General features: G+C 39.7%; 1 protein-coding gene across 2 annotated transcripts in view; it reads right to left on the reverse strand.

Annotated features, from left to right (window-relative positions):
- Positions 1-24,884, reverse strand: part of ASB15 (ankyrin repeat and SOCS box containing 15) — a 31,779-nt gene extending 6,895 nt beyond the window's left edge. The window contains exons 1-10 of one of the 2 annotated variants that reach the window (XM_010975611.3): positions 24,794-24,883; positions 20,652-20,724; positions 14,913-15,021; positions 13,250-13,302; positions 13,028-13,159; positions 11,783-11,941; positions 5,704-5,949; positions 3,862-4,033; positions 1,659-2,229; positions 985-1,138 (exon numbers count right to left, since the gene is read on the reverse strand). In XM_010975611.3, the coding sequence (XP_010973913.1) occupies positions 985-1,138; positions 1,659-2,229; positions 3,862-4,033; positions 5,704-5,949; positions 11,783-11,941; positions 13,028-13,159; positions 13,250-13,302; positions 14,913-15,019 (1,594 nt within the window). In that variant the 5' untranslated portion in view covers positions 15,020-15,021; positions 20,652-20,724; positions 24,794-24,883. Of the gene's footprint in view, positions 1-984; positions 1,139-1,658; positions 2,230-3,861; positions 4,034-5,703; positions 5,950-11,782; positions 11,942-13,027; positions 13,160-13,249; positions 13,303-14,912; positions 15,022-20,651; positions 20,725-24,793 lie in introns of both variants that reach the window. The other variant, XM_010975608.3, reaches the window with a different exon arrangement.
- Between the last annotated feature and the right edge of the window lie 397 nt (positions 24,885-25,281).

Raw genomic sequence — 25,281 nt, forward strand, 5'->3', positions numbered from 1 at the left:
AGTAGTCCAGATTCCGATTGTACACTTTAATGTGTGAGACTCTGATTGAAACAAAGAGCTTAGATGAAGACCACTATATCATTCACGTTTCTTTTTATAGAACTTTATATGTAACGAACATGGTACATGAACCAGTTCAACACTTCAGTTTCATCTTCTTGACTATAAAATATAATCTGCTACTTTGCATAAAATTTGCCTGATCCTAAAGAAAAGGCTGCTGTGGTTTTGTTATCCCATTCAAGGCTGATTTAGGTGTATTCAGAGTGCCAGAATATTTAAATGCAATGTCAAGTTCTATGATGCTTCTTTAGGCTCTATGAAATTGATGTCCAAGTAGGTTTTGAAAGCTCATTTTCCAAACTCATATGTTGAAAGAGAAAACTTTTCCAATTTATTTTTTTTTCTAATTTCTCTTTGTATTTGGAGTAATTTTAGATACATCGTATTGAAATTTTTATGGTAGGATTCACTTTTATGATTATAACTAAACTTCAAGCTAGAGAATACAAATGGCCTGCTTGTAATAGGTTTTTGATGGTAAGAATTTGTCAGTAAAGACCCAGGGAGAGCATATCAAAAGGGATGATTCTAATTCATTCCATTCGTTCATTTACTCAGTATTTACTGAGTATCGAGGCATTATGCCAAGCCTTGAGAATACGGAAATAAGCAAAACAGATGCCTGCCCACATGGAGGTTACAATCTATATACTTGATACTTTTAAAAAATGAGTTCTAGTCAGAATGTTAAAATAGTTATAGTGTTATTCAATACACAGTTAAAGAGTTGGAAAGTATCAAAAAAAAAAAAAAGCAAGAAATTAGTATCTTACATCAGAGGAAGTATTAAGGATGATTTTTAAAAAACCAGGTAATTCTGAAAATAAGGTAGCACTGAAAAAGTATCAAAGACGACATTAAGAAACTTCCCCTATATACATTCTTCATAAAAATTTTTGTAGGCAAAACTTGTGCTTTTACCTAGTATTTGACGGATTTCTGGCCATTCTCTCTGTACTTCTAGTGCCGATTTCAGCTTAGCACACAGAGGGATATAATCCATGTAATCTATTAATACACGAATAACGCTGCCTACCAAGTGTTTCATCCACGGAACTGTAATAAACTCACAGAACTGAAAGAAGCGATAAAATTTAATTTAGCAGTACTTTTAATATATCACATACACAAACAATTTTGTTATGAAAAATTACTATCCTTGTCTTTTTACAGGAACTAAAAATACCCTCCTTGTAACGAACAAAAAAGAAAAATAAGCTGCCTGTTTCTGTGCAACTATGAGCCCTGATGCATGCATGGTTTTGATGTGATTGTACTCAACATTACATGGGAGAATCATGCTACTTTCCGTGATCCTTCTTTCCATGCTTCTAGCCCCAGTATTCCACCAAATAAGCATAAATTATTAATTGCATACATTTTCACATTCTTCTACATTCAGTTTCCAATTAAAGAAAAATACAGTCTTTTTTTTTGGCCTAGTTTTATGCTTATTTCCTCATATCACTACAAGCAAAACTCAAGAACAAGAAAAATACAAAAGTTGGAGTTGATTTTTCTTTTCTTCTAACATCCCTAAATGAGCAAACATTCGGATGATGACCCAGTAGGAAGAAGAGAGGGATGTAACTCACCGGGTTATCTTTTATGACACAAGATGTCCATCCCGGCAGTACCTCTTCCTCTATGTCCGACCACACAAACGAATTTCCAAAGATGTCCCCGTGCATGCATTCAAAGCACATCTCCACCTGATAGCCATTATTCAGCAACAGCCTCAGCATCACCTCGTCATTTAGGGCATACTGAATGGCACTGGGGAAGCGAGTGTCGTTCACATGCATAAAATAACAGTTGACGTTAGCTCCGTGGGAGAGAAGCAGCCGGACAATTTCATGATTATTGGCCCTCACTGCCACAAGTAGACAGTTGAGGGGATCGAGGTTCGGGTCTGCACCTGCAGCCAGAAGGAGTTCTGTGCAGTGGATGTCATTATTAGAAACAGCAAAATATAGCGCAGTCTTCCGTTCATCGTCGTAGCTCTCGGAAATGTGGTCCGCAAGCAGGGCATTGACATCAAAACCATTTTCAATAAGCAGTTCTAGGCACTGTACACTTTGTCCATCTGCTGCGGAGTGAATTGGTGTCATCCCACTTTTCTGGATTGCATTTTTGGATGTTACTGGAATAAGATATTTCAGTGCACTGAAAAAAAAAATCGAATATCCACATGGCATGGAGAAAATCAAGAAATTAAGTAAGTCAGCTTCCTCACTAGACGAAAGAATTCATTTTGTTTAATTTCTTGTATTTTCTCTAGATAATCTTACACAAAACACTTAACGTTTGTCCATTGACTTACTACCATTCAGTTTAATGGAATTTAGTTTTGATTTAGCTTCTTCCCATTCTAAATATTCCTGGGGAACATGCTGGATCTTACATGTTTGGTCCTAGAATTGTGGTTCCTCAGGAACCCTCACCATTTTCCAACTCTTCTCTGAACACCATAATATTTATAATCAACCAATGCTCTTTAATGAAAAAAAAAAAAAAATAGAAAAGCAAGCCCGTCTGATGCCATAGAAGATTGCTTCATACTCTTGACCATTAGAGTCATGGAGTCACAGAAGTTAGAGCTGGAAGTGACCTTGGACATCACTTGGCCCAATCCCTTTATGTAACAGAAGAGCCATATGAAGTCTTGAGAAATGAAATGATTTGTCCAAGGTCGCACAGATGTGGAGCAATGACTAGAATTCAGGTCTCTTGAATTCTCATTTGTTACTCCTCTTTCACTGCTTCCTGCGCAACCTATGCTTTAATACTGGCCATGGACATCCTGACTGCTTCCATATTCTTTGAAATTGAATTATCAGTAACAAGAAGAGTCTCTACCGTTTCCTCGACCTTACATCAGTCCCATTCAGATAACTAACTACAGCTCATGTTTGTTACGTTAGTTGTGAATTTCTCACTTGATTTACCGACTGGACATGTATGAGAGCCACAGGTGGGGATAACTTGATCTCCTGTGCCTAATTTGGAGCTACTACGTGTGAATTTATGAACACTGGGAGTAAATCCAGCTAAACTTGAACAACGTGCCACTCAGCATCAATTACGCATCATTGGCCACTTAGCCACTGCCACTACTGAAAGTGATAAGGGCTAATGATGTCAAAATTTTTGAACTTGGGAAACATATCCAATTGCCAAAAACCAACCTTTCATGATGGGTAGTTTAGTATAATGATTATAGATTTCTATTGATGTGTTGGTCATGGCGCATTTTGTAATTCAAAAATACATTCAACCAATTTTTGGGAATAAATAAATCTAAATTTATAATAAAACTTCTTTATTCAAGGATAAATTTGACATTATATTATATTATAATTATATTATTATGTTATAATATCTATAGGTATTGGTAAAATTGGGCTAATACTGATAGTATTGTTACAAATTTTAATCCTTTGCCAAAGGGGCAATTTTTAGAAGCCCTGTAACTCTTTGCTAAACATATTTTTTAAAAAACCAGAAAGGTACATTTGGGTGGCTTGTGCAGAATTCCCACTTATAACTTACTTTCTTCTAAAAGAAAATCTCTTTTCATTGTAAGTATAGTATAAATTCAATGTGGAAATTTTATTAAGTACAGGATATAAAACAAAGGGGAAAACTCAAAGAAATATTTAGATATACAAAACTTACGAACATTTTGCCTTTTTCTTTTTGGATTTTGAGAGGTGTGCAGACAAATTTGGGATTATACTGTATATATCGTTTTGTATTTTTCAACTTGAAATGATCATCTTATGATTTATTACTTACAGATAATGTCCCTCGTAGGCAGCTCGGTGTATAGGAAGATGCCCTGCTCTGTTAGGTACATTTCCACTTCCTCCATATTCCAGCAGGAGGGAGATGCAGTCGGGGTTGCCCCCTCCTGCTGCCTCAAACAACACGGATGCCCCGTCATCCGCCAAAGCAAGCACGTCACCTCCTGGCAGTATAAAACACGTGGCAGAGTGGTAACTGGACTGATTGTCAAGATAGTCCCCGTAAAAATAACCTGCTGTTTTCCTTTCTGGCTAAGACTTAAAAGTAAAAGTACAGAATTAAGAAATCTGTGTTCTGTCTTTTCAGTAAACAATCATGCATCATGTTTCACTTGTCAGAAAATCTTTCCATTACAAGAACACTGGAGAAATCGACAAGTCCATTTCCACGACAGGCAAATGCTGCCAGAAAAAGGTATAGTTAGACTTTTAAAGACAGCAGGTGACACTCTGTTTCATTTCAACAAATATTTATCAACTGCCCTCTATGTGCGACTACTGTGTGTGACCCGGCAGAAAATCTAAGATGAATAAATCTATCTTAAGAAGCTTAGAGGGGAAATGAAACCAAATATCATCAAAGAACACAAACCATGTAATATTCAAGTGACATCCGGACTAGAAGGCATGACGTAGGGGAAAGCGGTCTGTTGCTGACTGGGAGAGTTTGGGGTGAGCGACTTATGGCTATGAACCTCCAACTCCTCATCCGTAAACTAGAGAATATGGCTTATTTGATAATTAAATGAAGTTGCATTTTGGGGAGGGGGTTCCTCAGAAATGTTAGTCTTTTCCCCATAGAGGAGCCTTGAGGATTATGTGGAGGTAGCCTTTATTTACAGACGAGTAAGAGAAATAAATGTTTAAGTAACTAGGCGAGGGTCAGACAACGAGGAAGTGGCAGATGGCAATTTAAGTCAGTCTCTTAATTCCTGGTTCTGAGTTGTTTAAGGCACTTGGAGGCTTCAAAGGAAGGTGATGTCACAATCTGTTGGGAAGAATTAGGAAAGTCTTCAGGGAGGAAGAATCTCCAGAGATTGACTCTGAATTGTGCTGGAAGGTACTCCAGATGAGGGCAGGAGCCTGGCCCAAACCCAGACAGGGGGAATGTGGGGTATATCTGGGAATACTGCTAGGCTAACTTAGCTGGAGCACAGGATACACAATTAGGAGCACTGAGAGATAAACCCGGAAAGGCAACTCAGGGTGATGCAGGGGGTGCCTGTGCGTGATCCAGCAGGCCGCAGGGACCCACTGAAGATTTTCTGTACAGTTTCCAGGACTGTAGCTGACCCTGAGGGAGAGCAGCTGAGTGACAGTGTTAGTGTGGGTCCTCAGATGGGGAGACTGGAACCCAGGAGAAGGGTCAGGAAACAACTGCCCTGGTCCAGGCAAGATGGGAGGATGCAAAGCAGAGGGACCGCCAAGGTGAGAACAGGTGAGAGGGGGTTGTTATAGCACAAGGCAGCTGACTATATTTGAAAAAGAAGGTGATAGAGGAATTAGAGAGAAATCCAAGCTCTCAATCTTCGTTGAGAGAAATTATTCAATGAAAAGCGTGAAAGAAGATGAATTCAATTTAGGAGAGGATGAGTGCGAGACCTTGATGAGCCATCTGTGTGAAAAGTGGGCTGTGTCTAGAGAGAGCAGTCAGGGCTGGGCCTGCCGATTTGTAGGCCACTATAGAGAGGGTTTAAGTGAGTTACCCAGCAGGGGGCTACTGAGGGCTGTTTACAAAAGCCTGATGGCCCATCTTACATCCAATCAGGAACGGAGAAAAGGAAATCTGAGAGGTAGGGGACGCATCTGGACCATGCAGCTTCTTTCCGTGTACCTTTGTGGATGAGGTGTTCCAGCACATCACAGTGACCATACTCGGCGGCAACACCTAATGGTGTGACTCCAAATCCGTCTCTCAGGTGGACACTGCCTCCATGGGTTAGCAGCAGAGCTACGATGTCCTTGCGGCCCTGCTTGGCTGCTTCGTGCATTGCCGACCATCGCTTGACACAGGGCTGGTCCAGGCTGGTGTTGTGTTCAAGCAGAGCAGACACCATGTCATAGGAGCCCTTTTTTACAGCTTGAAGATGGTTTTGAAAAGAACAGTCAACCGCGTGCATATTAACAGGAATACCTTAGATGGCATTAAACCAATGACCAGATCTGATATCAAAATAGGTATTAGTGGTTCCTTTTCTTCTACAAGAGAATACTGTATTTTCATACCCCCTCTATTCCTTATACCCAAATTTCCACTGTGGAGTATAAGCATGCAAGCTGATCTGCCTTTTCTTTAAGACTCTGGCCTGAGGAGGGGTAAGAATTTCACGGAGAATAAGACGCACATCACTGAGACAGAATGTTGTGCATCCTCCTTCTGAACTTCCCTTTCTTCATCAGCAAAGTGAAAATAATGCCCACTGTTTGGTTGGATAAATTAAATAACGTACATAAAATGCTTAGTATATACCAGGCACTCAATAATGATAACTATTATCATTAATATGATTTCACCACTTCTAGGATCATGGAGCTACATGTGTAGATGATGCTTATCAAGTTTTTCCTCCCTCTAGATAGAGTTCCCCACACCCAAAGATAGCAGTAAATATCAAATGAACTTCTCTTTCCCACAGTCTTATGGGAGGTTAGCAATAAGGAACGTTTGGAATCCAGGTAGGTCGGTTGTTCTTACCCAGGCGAATCATGACAACTAATGTACTACATTTTCTGAGGTTCACTAAATCGGATGTCTCTCCCTGCCCCTGCTTGTTTCTAACAGCTGAAACTGCACTGTTAAAAGTCCTTTTCCACTTCGAGTTATTAATGGATTGTCCCAGTTTAGATATAAATACTTCCCGAAGATTTAATGCATTTTTCTTTTACCAAAAAGTAAAATCTTAATAAGGAACAGAGCAGAATGAATGCTAGTCTCTTACAGTCATTCATTCTCTCATTTAGTTACTACGTGCTGGCTGTGTGAAAGGCACTGCGTTAGGCACCGTGGACAACAGGAAAAAGATGTCGTTCTCACTTATGCAATTTACAGTCCAGGAAAGAAGCCTGTACTGTTTGAAGAGAGACCCAGAGTCTCGGCCTTTGCAGAGAAGGTGGGGCGGGGCACACAGAACATCCTGGGCAGCTCGGAGGCCGAGTGCAGAAAGGATCCAAGGCCAAGGCCAGGGAAAGGGCTCCAAAAGGCATAAAAGGAGGATGAAGACAAACTCTGCCTATTTAATTTGGAGGCAGGCAAGCCATCACTGCAGTGAGATCTCAGTTTTTCTCCTGCTCACTGTCTGAAGCAGAGGCTGTTGACAAATGCCTTTCTCTGAATCACCCACCTGCCACTCGCAGCTCTAATTACAGTGAATTACCTCATCCTAGCCGGTGCTCTTGCAAAGCAAACATCACTAAGCTAAACGAACTAACAGACAACATGTCCTCATTTATCTTCTTGCTCCTACTGCATTTTTTCTACTTATTAGAAAAAATGTATTAAAATGAGCCTCTTCCCTCATGATTTGTTCTCTTTTTATCTGACTCAGGGAACATGTTGATTAGAGATACTGGTCTTTTTGTTTGTTTTTGTTTGCCTTTTATTTTTTAATCTTTTTTTAATGAGGGTAGGTAATTAGGTTTTTCTTTTTTTAATGGAGGTACTGGGGATTGAAACCTCGTGCATGTTCTACCACTGAGCTATACTTTCCCCACCGAGATATTAGTTTTTCTTCAAGAAAATAACAGCATATATAAGACATATTCAACTTAAGCTAATTTAAAAAATAAAACTTTACTTGTAGTTTAGCTTTTTTGAAGTAAGAATATATTTTATTTCCCATAGAAATAATAATCCAAATCATGGGGAGTCCCTCCCCCACGAAGACATTCTTAACCAATAAATGGCTGAAATAATGGAAACTTAATGAGGCACAGTATTTGTGTTATGGAACTAAGTAAAATGTGAATGAAATAACTAATGAAATAAATATATACATATTTCATACATGTGTAACTTAAGTAAATAATGCTTAAAGGAAACCAAGCCTCAGTTAAAGAGTTAGGGAATTAGAGGATTTTGCATAGGTTATAAGCACTTTTGAACACTTTATAGCTTGCTGGCACTTTTCTTTTTAAAAAATAAATAGTTCTGTCATTTTCTTTCTGGATATATGTGTTTTGCTCATAATTTATTTAATGTCAGCAGTGAGTTCTGTTCTGACTCCTATGACATGCAAATAGGGAAGAGAGGTTTTTCTGCAGTATCTTGACAAAGACTGGACGATTGAAAGAGGAGATGGAGTAAAGAGGATGTGTATTGATTTGTGAGAAAAAATATGGGAAGTAAACTTAACTGAGCTGTAAAGGGCATAATGTTGAGGGAAAACGGAGGGCAGTGGAACTGAGATGCTGTGCCAGACAGCTCCCTTGGCTTCCTCTGTACTGTGGGGTGCGCTGGCCAGGATAATCTTGGTGGCTATTCCCAATGGAGAAAGATGACACCAACTTCAGAGGGGTGGGCAGAGAGGGAGTCCCATGAAAAAAACACTTTATAACTTTCAGATCATCACAAATCAGATATCTACACTGAGCAAGTAACTGGATAACACGACTGTAATACATCAAAGCACTGTAAATAAGGGCCCAGATGTCTAATGGGGAAAGGGGGCCCTGGAGGGACCAAAGTGATTTTTTTTTTTTTTTTGCCATCCAAGGATATTCCATAAATAAAGACAAAGATGATGGCATCCGGTTAAGAAAAAGAAAAATGGCATTACATAGAGAAATAAAAAGAACAGCAATTTTTCTCTTATCTCTCTTTTGTAAGTTAACAGACTATGAGTAGCAAATTGCAAAGTAGCCCCAAAATTCACGAAAAAAACTGAGAAAGTGCCATGGATGATCCATTTTCCTATGAACCTAAAAAAGACTTGATGTAGGTTCCACAACAAAGGTCCTGAAGAAGGTAACCCAAGAAGAAGTCCCTATTCTCCAGAAATGTAGAAGACAGGGATATAAGTGACCATTTCCTTCATGAGACTTTTCTCTTCTCTTTGATATTGCCATTTGGTGTTTTAAAATATATTATTTCCAAATGTTAATTCTATTTTGACTCTGATAATGCAGTGATCAAGCTCCTTTCCCACACTTCAGTTAGTCCTAGAGTAGAGAAACCAACAAATGAAACTTTGAAATGCATATAAATGCTTAATGCTCTGTTGTGGGCATTAGGCATTCAAGAAACATTTAAGTGAAGCCAAAAGAGAACAAATACGTGATAATCATGACTTAGTTGTCCTTTAAGAACTAAGTGAATTGAAGACAGCAAGTAGAGAATAGTTTTATACTGGTGAAGCGAGACAGTATACAAACTCTGGAAAAGTGTCTCTTTTTTTGCAGAAATCAAAGACTATCATGTATAGAAACAATAACAAGTACATGGATGTTGTTGCAAATACTCCATGGGATATGCCTTTACAAAAATAATAGATCACATTAATGGTGGTGAAGCAACCATAGGTGAATGCTCCATTTAGTATCTGTAGAGTCTGCTCAGGAAAAGAGTTGTTTGTTTATGAAAGCATCATGTTACATTATGACATAAAGGCTGGTAAACTGTATGCAGAGACAACCATCTCTTCCTCAGAACTTCTGTTTCCCATTTTCCTTTAGCAACTAGAAGCCCCCAGGTTTCAGCTGTTTACAGTCTATTCAGATAGAGGCTAAATATCCCGGCCTCCCTTGCACCTTAAGGGTGGCTACGTGACAAAATCTGAACTAACAGGATATGGACAGAAGTGCTGGATGCAATGTCTTGGTCGTCTTCTTAAAGGCGAAGATGCTTTCCCAGAGCTGCCTCTTTCTGCCTTCCTGCTAGCTGCAAAATGTAGCATCTGAAAGTCGTGTGTAATGGTGGCCCAGCCAACGCTGGGCCACTCATCTTCGAAATGTTGTATGAAAGAGGAATGAACGTATTTCCTTTTTAGTCATTGCTGCTTGTTTGCTTTGGGTACCTGTGTTTGTGTGCTTTGTTACGGAAGCTTTGCCTGTACCTGAACTATAATAACTGGATTGTTTGTCTGATCTCATCTGAATTTGGAAGGCTGAAAGCTTTGAAGTGGGGCAGGATAAGTAAGAAGGAATCAGGCCAAATGCCCCTATGGTGCAGTAACATGATTCATCTATGTCCAGGGCCAAGGCCCTGCCGAGGAGATTTTCCCTCCCCTGTCCGTTGATGATCCCCTCTTCCACCCCTGAGGTCACAACTCAAGAGCATCTCTTTCTTTGAAAGCTTCATAGATTTACTGCTTCCTTATTGCCCCCATTTACTTTTTTTTTTCTTTTTTGGTGGAGGGGAGGTAATTGGGTTTGTTTGTTTGTTTTTTAATAGAGGTACTAGGGATTGAATCCAGGACCTCATGCATGCTAAGCACACACTCTACCACTGAGCTATACCCCACCCCCCTTATTTTGAATATACACTTTGCTATAGCATTTATTAACACCAATGTTCTGTTTCAATCATATCTAGCTCTCCTGCTAGACTCTTTGAGAGGAGGACGACCATTCATCTTTATATCCGGGCTGTCCAGCGCAGCATCAGGCTTACTGTGACTTCTCAATAAATGTTGGTTGGATTGACATTGCTGAATTCATGTTGTCAAATGTAAATATTTTACTGATGTTCATGACTTGCCTAAGTTTTTTCTGTTAACAACATTCAGGTTGTTTTTAAAATTCTAGTGATGTCTCCGTGAACAGGAGCTGTGGTCGTGTTGACTAGCTGTGAGCCCAGCTCAGGATGCTTTCTCCTCTTCCTCTGTGATTGCTGGTGAGCAGCCTCAGGGCTCCTCCCCCTCCTCCTGCCACACGTACGCTATTATATAAAGTCTCTCCTCTCCTGAGCACCTACCATGTGGTGAAAGTTTTATGTATTCATATTTTCTCTGATTTTTATAACAATTCTGCATAGGAAACTGAGGCCCAGGACGACAATCCCACAGCTAGAATTTACATTCACATAACAATGCTGTATTGTATATTCAAAAGTTGCTAAGAAAGTTGATCTTAAACGTTCTCAACACCAGCAAAAAGATATGTAACCATGTGAAGTGATGTATATTAACTAAAATTATTGTTGTAATCACTTCATAATATATACATATATTAAATCATGTTGTATACTTTAATACATTATATATCAATTATATCTCAATAAAATGGGGGAAAAATAAATACACAGATCTCAGGTGCCAAAGCCCAAATTCTGACTCCACCACCCTATGTCCCTAAGAGAAAGGAAGGTTATCTTTGGTCATCTGTAGTTAACCTCATCTCTCCCTGCTTCTGCAAACAGACCTGCCAATTCTTACTGGTCAACACACAGCGGGATATACAGGCCTGAGAAGATGCTGACAGATAAGTGACACCTTCAGGTTTCCCATCATTCCTTTGCTGTGTCAGTGGTGACTGCCCAGTGCTGCACCTGTGTGCTCAGATTCTGCTGGGGCCCCTTCCTTCCAGTTTGGCTCCATTGTTCGGCTATGGATCTGATGTCCTCTTTGGAATCCACTTTTTGCTTCCTTATATCAGGCTCCATCTTACACAGGCATCCTTCCTTACAGCTGGACCCCACCTAGAGGACATTCCTTTAGAACTGGCACTCCTGGCCTCATAAAACTCCTTATTCAGATCCCTCCTGATTAACTGATGCTGAAAGAACTGTCACGTTTGTCCCCTTTGTGGAATGGGAAAACAAAATCATAGGACAGGTGAGATGGGGGTGAGGGGAGGACCTCAGGAAATGGAAGGAGATGAGGTCACATAATTTTAGCCAATACACAGTGATTTCCAATAAACACTTATTAAATATTATTTGTCAAATTATACAAGTCCTAGAATGAAAGGTCATTTACCAATTAGAAGGGGTGTCTCTCCGTTGTCATTTTTGGTGTTTGGCCACACTCCTTTCTCTAGTAAAGTTCTTACATTTTCCACCAGACCAGCTTTGACTGCCAAGGTCAAGGGTGTTTCTCCATCAGAGGTCTTGAACTCCCAGAGCGTCTGATAGGATGCTGAGACACGAAAGCATTGGGTAAAGTTAAGAATCTTTACTTAAAGGATGTCATATAGATCAGAACAATGCAATATTATTACACTAGACTGAACAACATTAAAAATGAAAAAGGGAAGACTAAAAAGAGTTGATTAAAATTTAGCAAATGATGGTGAGCGGAAATAGACGAGTGTGAACTTGCTAATCAAGTTGACAGCTAGAAAACCAACATCTATGTTTCAAGGTGCTTCTTAAAAATAATGGGTTGTGAATTCTCATTTCTTAACAAATTGTAAAACAACTCCACAGTCTTTTGTATTGTTATTTTAATTATATCTGAAATCAGTTTTTGTCAAATGAAGTCTGTGAATGTGGGAATGAGTAATATTCGAATGAAGGTATCCTGTCATCATCTTCTATATCTGTCTGTCTGACTAGCTATCTATCTCTCTAGCTAGCTATTTTTAATTTTTTTTTAGCTGGCTGGCTGGCTAGCTGGCTGGATAGCTAATTATCCAGTAACTGTCATTATCTCTTACAACAGAACTGGACAGCAACACTAAAGGCTGAAAAGCAGGGTACTCTCAAGTGTGTTTTAGAAGATGCTGGGATGTGAAAAACAGTGGGTTAAAACATAAAAATTATTAATATTTAACCCTAGGTCAGTTTACCACAATAATTATGAAGAAATTAATGTAATATAAGGACAGATATTGTAAGTACTGCTTATTGTACTATATAAGAATCTTTTGGAAACTTAACTCAAGGGATAGTTCAGGATGAAAACTTAAAACCAATTTTGAAAAGCAAAGAGCTTTATGTTTGAATCAATTAATTCATGCTGTATATCAACTTTTAGGTGGTAATCACACCTTCTCATCAACCTGTGCCATATTTTTAGGAGGATGCAAAGGGTGAAGCCTGGACCCCACAAAATGTGCTGGTTTTTATACTCCGAGTTTAAGGCATGGGAACTGATTTTGCCAAATTGCCAATCGTCTTTTATTCTACTTTTTCCTTTTTGCTTATTATGTTCATTGGGAACACTCCATAACCCCCTCCATTTTGGCTTCAGTTTGGTCAAAGGGATTTTATGTTCTCTTACCATCCAGGACCACTTCAAGTATTTGCTGAATGGGTTGAACAACAGCTTCATGCAATGGAAACCATCCTTTTTCATCAGCTTCATCCAATGCATATTTATATTTCACATACTCCTGGAGCTCAAGAATGTGACCTAAATTAAACGTACAGGCTGATAGCAAATCTCTGTCTCGGCCAGGTGGAACCTCCAGCCCTTCCCACTGTAAGTGATACACCCATTTACCTTGCTTTATGGCCTCCACAAGCTTTCTGTTTTGATCGCTCAGTGGTACAAATCTACCAGAGGAAGAAAAATAAGTCGTGTTTGAATTCATGGTATATTTCAAGGAACCAAAATGCTTATTTAGTTTTTGCACACGCTTTTAATAGTCAAGATCTACAAGAAATGCACACAACACTTATCTACTTTAAAAATGTAAAAGTCTAAAAGTCAGACCCAGAATATATATATGATACACTGGACCTAAGAGCATTAGTGATGATGAAAAACAGAAGATTGTGACACTCTCTGAAATTAGTTGTAGGCAATGAAAAAAAGGTAAATAATTGGAGTCAGGGTCAGAAGAACTGGGTTCAGGTTTTCTGATTTTTACGATCTTGGGGAAGCCAGTATCCTGCCTGGGTGGTGGTTTCTGCATCGGTAAAATGAGGGGATTAAATAGGAAGAGCTCTGGGGCTTCTCCCAGCTTTAAAACTCTATGCTCAATAAAGGTTTATTGCTTTGAACTTAGTTGCTAATTAATGATTGCTTACTTGGGAGAGTATGAGCTCCACTGCATGTTAGAGTCTTTAATCAACTGATCTACAAGTGAAAACGGGCTGAGCATTTACTGAACAAACTCCCAGTCACTGGCCCAACAGGTCACGATTTCAACACCCACGGCAATTCTCCCGAGTGTGTGTTTATTCAAAGGCAACAACATCAGTGTGTGTTTCATAACACACTGATTTAACTCTATTAAGCAGAGACATCCACTGGTAGTTTAGGTTTGTGAATGCCTCCCTGGGAACTCTAAAGTTCTGAAAGCCATTGGAGAAAAGGGAAAAATTAAAGAGAACAGAAATTTAAATGTAATGTGTCTATTTTTTAAAAACTCAAAAGCAATAATTTTATAGCATGGAAGCCATTCAGAAACACCACTAAACTTCAGGATACAGGATTCCAAATACTATAATAGAATGTGAAAGTAAACTAATTTTTGTCAGAAGTGTAATGTGTGCTCTTCAAGATAGAAATTTACTTTTGCAGTTTTAGACTCTATAGCTTTTGCTAATATAAAACACCAATTTTATATATCATTTGTGAACTTCTGTCATTTGAATAGTAGATAATTAAATAGGCTTTGGTTTATATATAACTTTGTCATAAGTAATAAAAAGCTCTCAACTCTTTTCCTGTTCATTAAACTTATAGGCAAGATGGGTTAGCATTAATCTTTGTATTTTAAAGGTGCAAAAATGGAATACATTATAAAGGCTGCCTGAGTCAGCAGCAAAACGCGCTCCAGAATACACAGTACAGATTCTGTATACTTATCTATATGTTGGCTGCTTAAACAGTGCTTGCAAATTCGTTCACATTATTTATTGTCCATTTTGATTCCATATAAATTTAGAAAATAAGCAATCCTGTACAACCAAATTTAACTGGGAATTTCCCCTCTAGGTTATTTCCATTGCTCCCATTTCCACCCATAGAAGATGGGGATTTATGGATGATCAGAGGGCTAACCCTGTGCACAGTGGCTCTCGTAAAGCTTTTCCATTTCTTGCCAAAAGAGAAAGATAAGCATTTTCTTGGAGGTGGAAACGTCATTCATTTTTATCTTATAACAAAATGAATGCCATAAAGAAGTTTCGTGGAGGACAGTCAATTTGAATATTACCTTTCAGGATAAAATACAGTCTTGCTGGCCTCAATGGATTCTTGAATACTGAGCTGAATATCATAACTTGCGAGGTGATCTTCCTCAGGGTCATCATTAGTCTCCATGACTGAACATAATTTTGAAAGAGGCAATTTCTTATTATCAGCAAGTGGCACAGAACAACATGTAGACTTAACACGAAAGATGCAAAATGAAAAAAAAATGCATTTACTTTTTTCCTCAATTAACAAACACAAATGTAGTGAACATTTTAATCCATATCATATCTGAAGCCCATCCTAACTTTTGAAACCTTTAATTACCTACCCTTTGGGTGTCTGCATTTTCTAATTTTTTTGACCTTCTTTTGAATAATGACTAGAGTCGGGCTTATAAGAATTCACTTTTTCCACACTTCTGATTTACACTAATTTGGCCCATCATGTTTCTCAAGACATTGCTCTACATAGCAAATTGACGTTTAAAGCTCTGAGAAGAGAGACTGTGTCAGGAATAGGGTACAGTGAGCCTTTCACATTCTTTACTTTTATCCTCTGTCTGCTGTGTGTGCTTAATTGCTGATTTATTCCTTTCTTCACACCAGAAATGACTGGAGTTGGCTGCCTTGAATGGCATTTATTTCTGTATTTCGTTTCAACTTCTTCAACCAGACTCTACCTTCTTTGAGGTGAAGGGCTCTGCCTCTCTTATCTCTGCATTGCCTACAAGTCTAGAAGGTGCTTGGCACGGGGAAGCTTCCCAGTGAACATTTGTTGAATTAAAATAGAGAGAACAGAACATCACAAACGTAGTGGCCCAGCCTTACCAGGAAATTTGATAGCACAAATAAAGACACGAAGGAAACTTTAAATAGAAGGAACTGGGAACTTTGAGCACTGTTCTTCCTCAGAAAATACTGTCTAGTCTCACAAGGATGTGACCAGGTTTCAAAATTCCAGAACTTCAAAGTAAAACAGGATAGGGTTAATCTGGCAGAAACAGACTTAGGCACTTGGAGAACTTCCTTACTGACTAGCTCAGATGGGTTTGATAGACCATGTGGCGCTCTGTGTGCTCTGGGAAATCCACCTTTACGGACTTGCGCTTGTGGCCATGGAAAGATCCTTTGTGACACTTTGGCAGAAAGGCATCCTTAATACATCATTAATACATGTCAAAGGTGCTGGAACTGCTAATACAGGGAGCAGCATGGTAAGGACCAGTTTTATCAAATGAGGCTTAATTGTGGGAACTGGCAAACCATAAACAGAGTAAAAATGAACTGCTTTTGAAGAAAAGAATCAAAAACAGAGAGGATTCTGAACTGGTTTAGGTAATTTATGGATGGCTGTTTCAGTTCTCCCTAATCCACTGACTTGTTTCAACTAAATCAGAGCCATTATGACTGGTTGTGCAGGATGTGCTCTGCACAAGTGTTCCTGACTGAGGAAATCCAGCCAAATCTCCCCTAAAGAGCTGTGCTCCCAAGCAGGGTGCTATGTATTCCCCAAGGAAGCGGCATCTTTTCTTCATTTGCCCCAAAGTGCTTATGGCCCGTGGGATGCCTGAACAGAGCTGAGCATTTTTTAGCACCAGAAAGTTAAACAAAAACAAGCCTAATTATTTAGCATTGTTGGATAATAAATGAGGAGAGATAGACATGACATATTTTACCATCTAGTCTCCCAATCTTTCCCCAGAGTGGAAGGGCCTCAGGATTTGGTTACTCTCCTTCAGGAAGGATAGGGCTACCATGCCTGTGATGTCCATGGTGCCTCTTGACCTTTCATGTAGCTACTGTTTGGTCTCCACTTTTTAGTTTGTTTGTTTATTTTTGGCTTGTCTTACAGGAAAAGTTGTAAGGTCTGACTGGTCTCAGCATCCTTTGAACAGTTAAGATTAGGGCCATCATAACTCCATGCCCAGACCAGAGACCAGGCCTCGCACAGACTCTCCATTTCTCCCCCTGCACAGCTCTCTTCACTACGAGACACTGCTACTGACCGGCCTATCTCTTCTGAAGACAAACACAAACCGTAGATTATTTCTTATCATCTTATTTCTTCCAAATATCAAATTAGAGGAGTGTCTCTCATTACTATTGGATCAACTGCTTTATCTTATTCAGAGAGAAAGCTTAGTAAGTACAGACATCAAAATAGTTCTACAGCTACGTTGACTGACCAACAGAAAATTATATCTGATTAGTGGTACTTCTCAAGCCAAAATGTATTATCTCTGTAAAAACTTACATGGTAGAGTGTGTTTTTAAGGGGAAAAAAACCAAAAACACTATTTGGTGGGCAACTTTCGAGATACAATGGACTCTTGCTTTACCCCATCTCATCGGTCAAGGCTAGATGAGATGGGCTCAGACTTTAAGGACAGTTCTAGGTATGCTGATAGCCAAGGTGTCTGGCCTGTGAACAGACTGCACACGAACTCAATGGCATCATGATTTTATTGTTCACTGTTCTGCACCAGTGGCCTTACTGTCACCTTGAAACAGAAAGGAGAGAACGGGGACGATGGTTCGGAGGCTGCCAACGGGACAGTAACAGCGCTCCACGAAGCACGTTCCCTCACACCACAGTATCCCAGGAGCCTCGAAAGGTACAGATCCCTGTGTCCTAAGGATCCTACTCACCAAAGAGACTCAAACGACATTTGTTTGTTAATTGTTTATCGGTTCATGGTCCATCTCCTCCTCCTAGAATGTAACTCAAGAACAGCAAAAAATGTATCTGTATCTTCAGTGTCTAGAGAAGCACCATCTCAAGGTGTGTGGACTCTAAATGTGTGTTGAATGAATGAATGAGTTAATAGGTGACACTGACATAATCTAGGCTCTGCTTTATTCATGAAACTGACCTTTTTTAGTATGGAGTCTTTCTTCCAACTAAATGAATTCGGTTGCCTGCTCTGGGCTAGGCTTCATTTTCCTCCCTTCTGTGATTTCACGTCTTCCTCCCCTTCATTCCCAAGGCCCCACTCATGGTCCACAGGCCCTCCAGCCCGGCCCCAGCTGTCCCTCCCTCCCGTGGAAGCCTTTTTGCTGAAATCCTCCATTTCCTCTCTGGCTCTCTCTAGCTGTGAATAACTCCTCTTACATAATATTTTTCCAACATCTGGATTTTCACTCAGTTTTTATTAGCTTCACGAGTTCCTCACATTTTTGTGTTTTGTAGTTTCACTTGGACTATTAGCTTTCTGAGGGGAAAAGAATTCTTACTTTCTTTTTCCATTATATCTTTTCTCTCTACTTCCACTCTTAGTCAACTGTAGCAAATGGCTGTTCTCAGTGGCCACTGGAAAAAAAAGAGGTTGACTCGTGACTAGCAGACAAGCCCCGACTCCCTTCAGACAGCACGATCAGACGAGGAAACTAGGGCCTTGGCGTTGCCTGTTGCCCTTCTCACCGACGTCACTGTGGTGATGAGGGATTGCTCAGCTCTGGGTCAGTAATGGGATACAGAGCCTTTCACTTATTTAAATCACTGGCTTAACTCTAACCCTGTTCAAAATTTGGGCTTCCAGTACGTGAGATACCACAGACTCCTTAGGGAACTGCGGAACGTTGTTTTGGGGGTTTTTTAAAATATCCTTTCAGCCACCATCCAGAAGGAATTTATCTAAGACGCTTAACTGTTTTATATTCCTAACGACAGCAGAGTATAAATGGTGAGGAAGCTCTTACTTCTACTTGGAACAATCCCCATGGAACACAAGCTTTCTCCAACCTTTCCCTGAAAGCTTGGGATGAAGTGAAGACCTGTGTGCAGGTGCACTAAGGTGTCAGCCAGTCATTCAAGGGAGCATCATTGGAACGGAACTAGAGACATCGAGATGCAGTGAGAAAGGCAGGAGGAGGTGTATCTGCCAGACTTTATTTAGAATTATTTTAATGAAGCACCAGCCAGGAGTCTGAGGAAAAGCCAGATGATATTCTGACATCCTTTAAAACCTATTCACAAGAGCCCCACTTCTCAGTCTAGAAAATTAACTGACCTTTTCTGGATTAACAGTTTATCAATCTTGTTCTGGAAAAACCCACTAGTGAGATTTATTCATTCTTCGTAAGTAGCTGATTTACAAAATAATTGGAACAATCATACTGGAAAGTTAGCCTTTTCATTTCAAGCACTGGTTAAACTTGCTTAGAGTCAGGAACACATTTGATGAAAGCAATGGGTTCTTTCTCCAGAGGGATGAGTTTCCACTCAAAATTTTGCATAGAATTTTAGGGAACTCATGGATTCCCTGAACCCGTTTCATGTACTCCAGGGAAAGAACCTCTAAATTAAGGATTTCCAAATGCTAAATGTACTATTCAGACACCAAGAATGATTAGTTTACTTTCAAATGGACTGAGTCAAATCCTAGATTTAGACAGTGGAAAGAGGGAAAGTTTGGAGATGGTGTAAGTTTTAGAATATCTTTGGTAATAATAAAAGTGGTGGTTATAATAATAGCCAAAAGTTACTGAGTGCTCATTTGGTTTCAAGCACCGTACAAAGCACTATGCATGCGCTGCCTTGCTTCAAATCCTGATTCTACTTTGCAGGTACTAGAGACTCACTGTGCATAAGTGAAAACTTGGGCTTCAAGAGGGTAAGAGAGCCACCCAATGTCACAGAGCTGGTAAGCAGAGTCTGCACAGAGCACGGAACCTTCCTTTTTAGGTCTTTCCAAAGCTGCAGGAAAACAGCCCACAGTCTGTTGTCCTTAAAAGAAAACACTCTGATCTCGCTCTCAACAGCCGGCTCTTGATGACAATAACTTCCAAAAATAAAAAATAGCTTCCAGGGACACATCGATCTTTATTGCTGGCTCTGTGCAATAAGGCTTTGTGTTGCTTAGGGTGGTCTGGGGTGTCCTACACTTGCCTTCATTCTGTTCTTTTGGTCTTAGAGTCTAAACATTGCTGTCTTAAAACCTGGATCAATACACCAGTTGGTGCCCGGCTGACGTGTCGGGGGGGTGGGATGACGTTATAAGGTATGATGCCGGGGTGAACGTGGGTATATGACACCTCTCAGCACCAGATCCTCTAAACCACCTCCAATCCACAGTCCATGCTATCACTCTACTGTTGATAAGTTTGTGAGGCTCCTCAGATCTTTCCTTGAAACATGGGAGCTCCCACAGCACCGGACCAAGGTCCTCCTTCTCCCTGAGTCAGGGCGAATATAACTTTGTTCCCTGTGAATTGGTTGGTTGGCTGTCTTCCAATTACATCCGAGTCTGTTTACTCCACTCACCCACATGCTCAGTCTTGGCCATAAAAAAATTGAAACCATTTCCATGGGTCCTAAACAGGGCTGGCCTTAAAAGTTCCCAGAGTGGACAGGTGCTTCCATGATGCAAGGAAGGACTTTGTGTTCATAAATGTCACGCTGCCCCCAGCACCTGTCACATCAGTGTCATTCTGTTACATCAGTGACAGAGTCTGTCCTTTGCAGCTTATTGTCCCATCTTCCAGTGTCCCTTTCAAAATGCCAGTAGCACCATACTGACCCCCAGGGTAGAACCAGGATATTTGCTGCAGTTGGCATGGGGTGGGAAAGACGGCAGAGGATCTAAGACTGAATCTGGAGGGAGGTTATAGGAGGGGGTAAGAAAAGGGCACTATAATTTGGTTTTCTCCCCTGTTTATATAGGGCCAGCCCAAATCCAACCCTCTGAGGTTCTGAAGGAGGTGCAGGTTCTGCTGGGTGGAAGAGGGGACCTTAATGTCATGACGAAATTTTCTTTTACCTTAAAACTTCTGTGGTTCCTGAGTGACGAGCTCTTCTCCTGCAGGTCCCAGAGAGAACCATCAGGATTCGTCCTATCAGAGGGATGGCTTTAGTGAAAAAGGCATTTTCACATTTTGATTTTGTGAAGAAAACATCAGCTATCATATGCAAAACAATGCTCTTCTCCTTCTTCTGCATTTTGACCATTCGTGTGTGTCATTTTAAAGACATATTGAAATCAAAACAAACAAAACTTTGTGAAAACTTCGGCTTTTATGAGGTGGCGACACACTTTTGTTTTTTCAGAATTCTGCAGCACAAAGTTGCAAATCAGATAAAAAATGGCTTCATTAGGCTGATTTCAGCAACAGAGTCGACTGGTCCCCAAGAGATTTCAGAGGGAGGTAAAATGGTCAGAATGCGGTTCCACCCTACAGACACAGGTAACTTTTATTGACAAGTGACAAGTTACAGCAATTCCCTTTGTGATATTTGCCTTTTTTATCAGAGAGAAATTCTACGGATGACAGAGAGAACTAGACCAGTTCAAGAAGCATCTTTCTTAACAGCACAACTAGTTCTGCTGATAAACTAAACACACACACACACACACGGTCCAGAAAACGAACACTACTTTTATGTTGCCTGAAAGTGATAAAATGCTACATTCTAAAAAAAAAGATCTAAAAAGGCAAAATGGACATATTGTTCTCTGGACACTAAGTACGACATCTGGTGTGTAATAAGAATTCACTCAGTATTTACAGAATGAATAAATAATTGAATGATCAAATATATACTGCTCTTAAAATTAGCAAGAGAATAGGTTAACCTTGTCATACATATGTTCTTGCCAAGTTCACTTCCAGTATTTGAAGTGACTGAGGCTTAATCTCTAGGTAAATGCACTAGTAATAAAACGTCTCATACTAATTTTGCTTATCTCTAGTTTCATATTACAAAATTAGACATTTCTAGTCTCCACTATGGATTTCGAAGTCAGTTTCAATTGTGACAGAGATGTAGGAAGACACGTGTTAGCTTTCGAAAATGACGCTCACATAGAATAGGGAGCTCTAGATTCAGAACTACATGGATTTCTAGGCACAGAAATTTCTAGAAACATAGAATGGAAAAGAACAGAGTAAGCATGGCTTGTGAAAAAGCAACTTATTCAGAGATGTGCCCTTATCACAAGCTAGTATGATAACACGATATTTTAAAAAGACGTATCCTTTTTGTTTGTAATTCTAAATCTAGGAATCTTATAGAAATTCAGAGATGTAGGAAAAGATTTGCATATGAAAATGTTCATCTCAGCCATATGTAAGCTGCCAAAACACTAGAAACAATATAAAACGTCCAACAAGAGGGAATTTGTATCTTATTGTGCATCCAAGCTATAGTTATTGAAATTCATCTCCCTGAAGGATATTTAATGCCATGGGTAAAGCGTCATATACGAGAATGATGTTCATTTCATCAGATATGACCAGACACTTCGAGGGAACTAAGATTGACTTTATGGAGCCAAACCTTACAAAGCCTTCCAGAAAACTGGCCTGGCACCTGGTTTACAGACAGCCTTATAGGGGGTGAGAGAGGTCACTTCCTGGCAGGATAGACCTTGGTAACATTGAGAAGAGGGGAACTTGCCCACATGTATAGGAAAGCAGGTGAAACCTGGCGGAGAAAGTGCCTTGCCTTAGGGACGAGCAGAAATCTGAAAGACTGACCCATTTACCTGAGTCATCCACGCCAAAGCTTCAGCTTGAACACCAAGGTGACAGGAAGCTCGCTACGTCCCGCACAGCACTCCCTCTTGGGCCAGCTTTAACAGTTAGGCGATACATTTGAGTCCATTTCCTCAAATCAGTATTCTACAGCCCTAGTTCTATTCCTCAGAGCCACAGTAAGAAAAGTCGTTCCTCTGCCACATGAGAGCCCTTTAAAACCTCTCAGGAAGGCTGTCAGGTCTCCCCCGAGCCTTCTCCTCCCAAGCCTGGACAACTGATCCTCCAATGACATGGGTCCACCTCCCTCCACCATCTTGACTGCTTTCCTGTCACATTCATTCACATTCATTCACTCACCTCTTTCCACAAGTGGCTGTGGCCCATGGGCTCTGATGGCAGCACAAGAGTTGGCGTCACGTCAACACAACATTGAGCAGGTGTGACCACCTCCCCTTTGCTAGACACCAAAGAACTGTTGGCTTAGTCCAAGTTCAGATGAACTTGGAGGCTATCATGTTACAGACTTGATTTGGACCCCTGTTGCCCTAAATTCTACAAGCCATAGTCCCCCCACGCCCCCACCCCCCCATTATTGCTGTGCAATTCTGTGCAGGATTCTTTATTTAATCCTATTACATTTCTTTCTTTCTTCTACATTTGACCTTTATTTCAGCCTGCTAAGAGACATGCTTTTCCTGTCCCTCTAAGCATTGTTCTATTTGCCTGTCTTCTATATGGACACTGGCTTCATTAATAATGATAAATGTTGAACAGAAACTGGCGCAGGACAGAGGTCTTTGGGTTGACACTGATCTATTATTTAGCACCCTTCAAGGAAAGCTGTTTATCCAGTTAAAAATCCTCCCAAAGACACCACCATCTGGTATGAATGTCTCCTTTTTGATAACAAGACTGTCATCAAGAGATACTGTCAAATACAGATGCACAGTAGCTACAACATTCCCCTTCTCCACTAAGTCAACATGGCAAAGGAAAAGAGTTGACTCAGTAATTGTTATTATTTTTCCCTAAGGATTTTCAGAACATCCTATTCACTCATTCAAAAATATGTATTCAATGTCTGCTATATTCCAGGGTCCATGCTAGACACAAGACAATAGGATCCATGCCCAAAGGGGCTTGCTGCCTTTAAATAATGCAGTCTAGACTTTCTCAGAAACGACACCAATAACCCCTCTTCCTTCGAAGGTTTAGTGGAGAGTTAAGCACACAGCAGGTCCTCAATAAATATTTGTTTTATTGAGTTTCATAATTATTATAAGTAACATATAATGAATGCCTACTTATAACATTCATTAAACTAAGTATGTTAAATAGATTATGTCATTTAATTTCTATGCAATACTTTCTCCCCATTTTACAGATGAGGAAACTGAGGAACACAATGGTTAGGTAATTTGTACAAGCCTGCACATCTAGTGAGTGGTGGAGATATAGATATAAACCCAGGCACTATACACAGAGCTTGACCACTGTACTGTAACTGATGACTCAACTACTCTGATGGAATTAATAGAAAAGGGTCTTATTCTATAATCCAAATATCTATAAGCTTCAGAAAAAATTTTTCTAAAAGAGTTTAAGCAAACAACTAGCAAATCTATCAAACAACTCTAGTGGAATATAAATATTTTAGGTAGATTACCATTTCAAAACAAGATACTCCCATAAAAACAACCAAGTGTAGAATTATGATACTTTATGATAATAATATAATGTTCTCAGCACAAAGCAGTGTTATGAGTTCCTTGTCTACATTACTCTTATTTCAAAGAAAGCATTTTGTTTTAGATGTAGAATGAAGTTATCTTTTCATTGAAGAACCAGAGGGGTGAATGTCTCAGATAAATTCTAAGGACCTTCCAACCTCAAGATTCTATGAATTAACTTCCAGAAGTGGATTTTCAATTCTATCAAGTTCCTTTTTTCTATCTGATTTAAAAGAATTTAAGGGACTTTTTCAATCTGAATATAAAGCATCCATCTTTCATTATGTGACTTTAAAAGGCTTGATAAAAAACTTACTTTAATTATTCACAAAAATCATTGAATTTTTTTCTCAGAAACCAGAGCCAGCTAAGACTCTTCTGGGATTCCACAGTGTATATACTGACACTTTCTATAAGCATATTCATTCTTGATCTGTTTTCTCTCATGACACTAATTTTTATGATGCTTAATAATGATGCAATTGAGTTAATATTCTATAAACAAATGAAACTACCCTGGTTTCTATTCTGTAATTTAAAAGGCCCTAGACTACAGGCAAACCCACAGGTGATCAACTGGAAAGAAAGTAATGTAAAGCTACCCCAATATGTGCTTCCAGCTGTTCAAAATATTCTCAATACTAAACTACCTAAGCTAGTTGGTGAGGTACAGACGAAATATTTCATAATCTCACCTTTTGGAATGATCGTCTTGTCATTCTTATCCAGGGCCTTGCCTTCCTAAATCAGAGGAAGTGCCTTGGAGCCAATGTGTTCCTCTGTGTATCTAAAATTAAGTACCCAGTTGGTGGTTAAATTAAGATCTGACCTTGTACAACTGAAACATAAGCGGTTCCTGGCACACAGCAAAGTATTACCCATGACTTCTCTAGACCCTCATCAAAAGCAGCACAAGGCCACAGAGGTATAATAAGATTATCTGTGTCCTGATTGGTTCAAAGGGCTCTCATGAAAACAAACTATCTCCCAGCCCGGCTGCGATGAGGGTTCTTGCTGGAGGAACAAAGCAAAATCACTTACATAGAATTTTTAAAATATTGTAAAATGAGTTGTTCAAGAGACAAATCTGCTAGACAAATCAGCGTCTGCAGAGCCAAATCCACTTTTAATCAATTTTCACACAGGCTATTGCTCATTCTTCATCCTTTAGATGCATGTCAAA

This window comes from Camelus dromedarius, chromosome 7 (genome assembly GCF_036321535.1).
Source record: "Camelus dromedarius isolate mCamDro1 chromosome 7, mCamDro1.pat, whole genome shotgun sequence".
Taxonomy (NCBI): Eukaryota; Metazoa; Chordata; class Mammalia; order Artiodactyla; family Camelidae; genus Camelus; species Camelus dromedarius.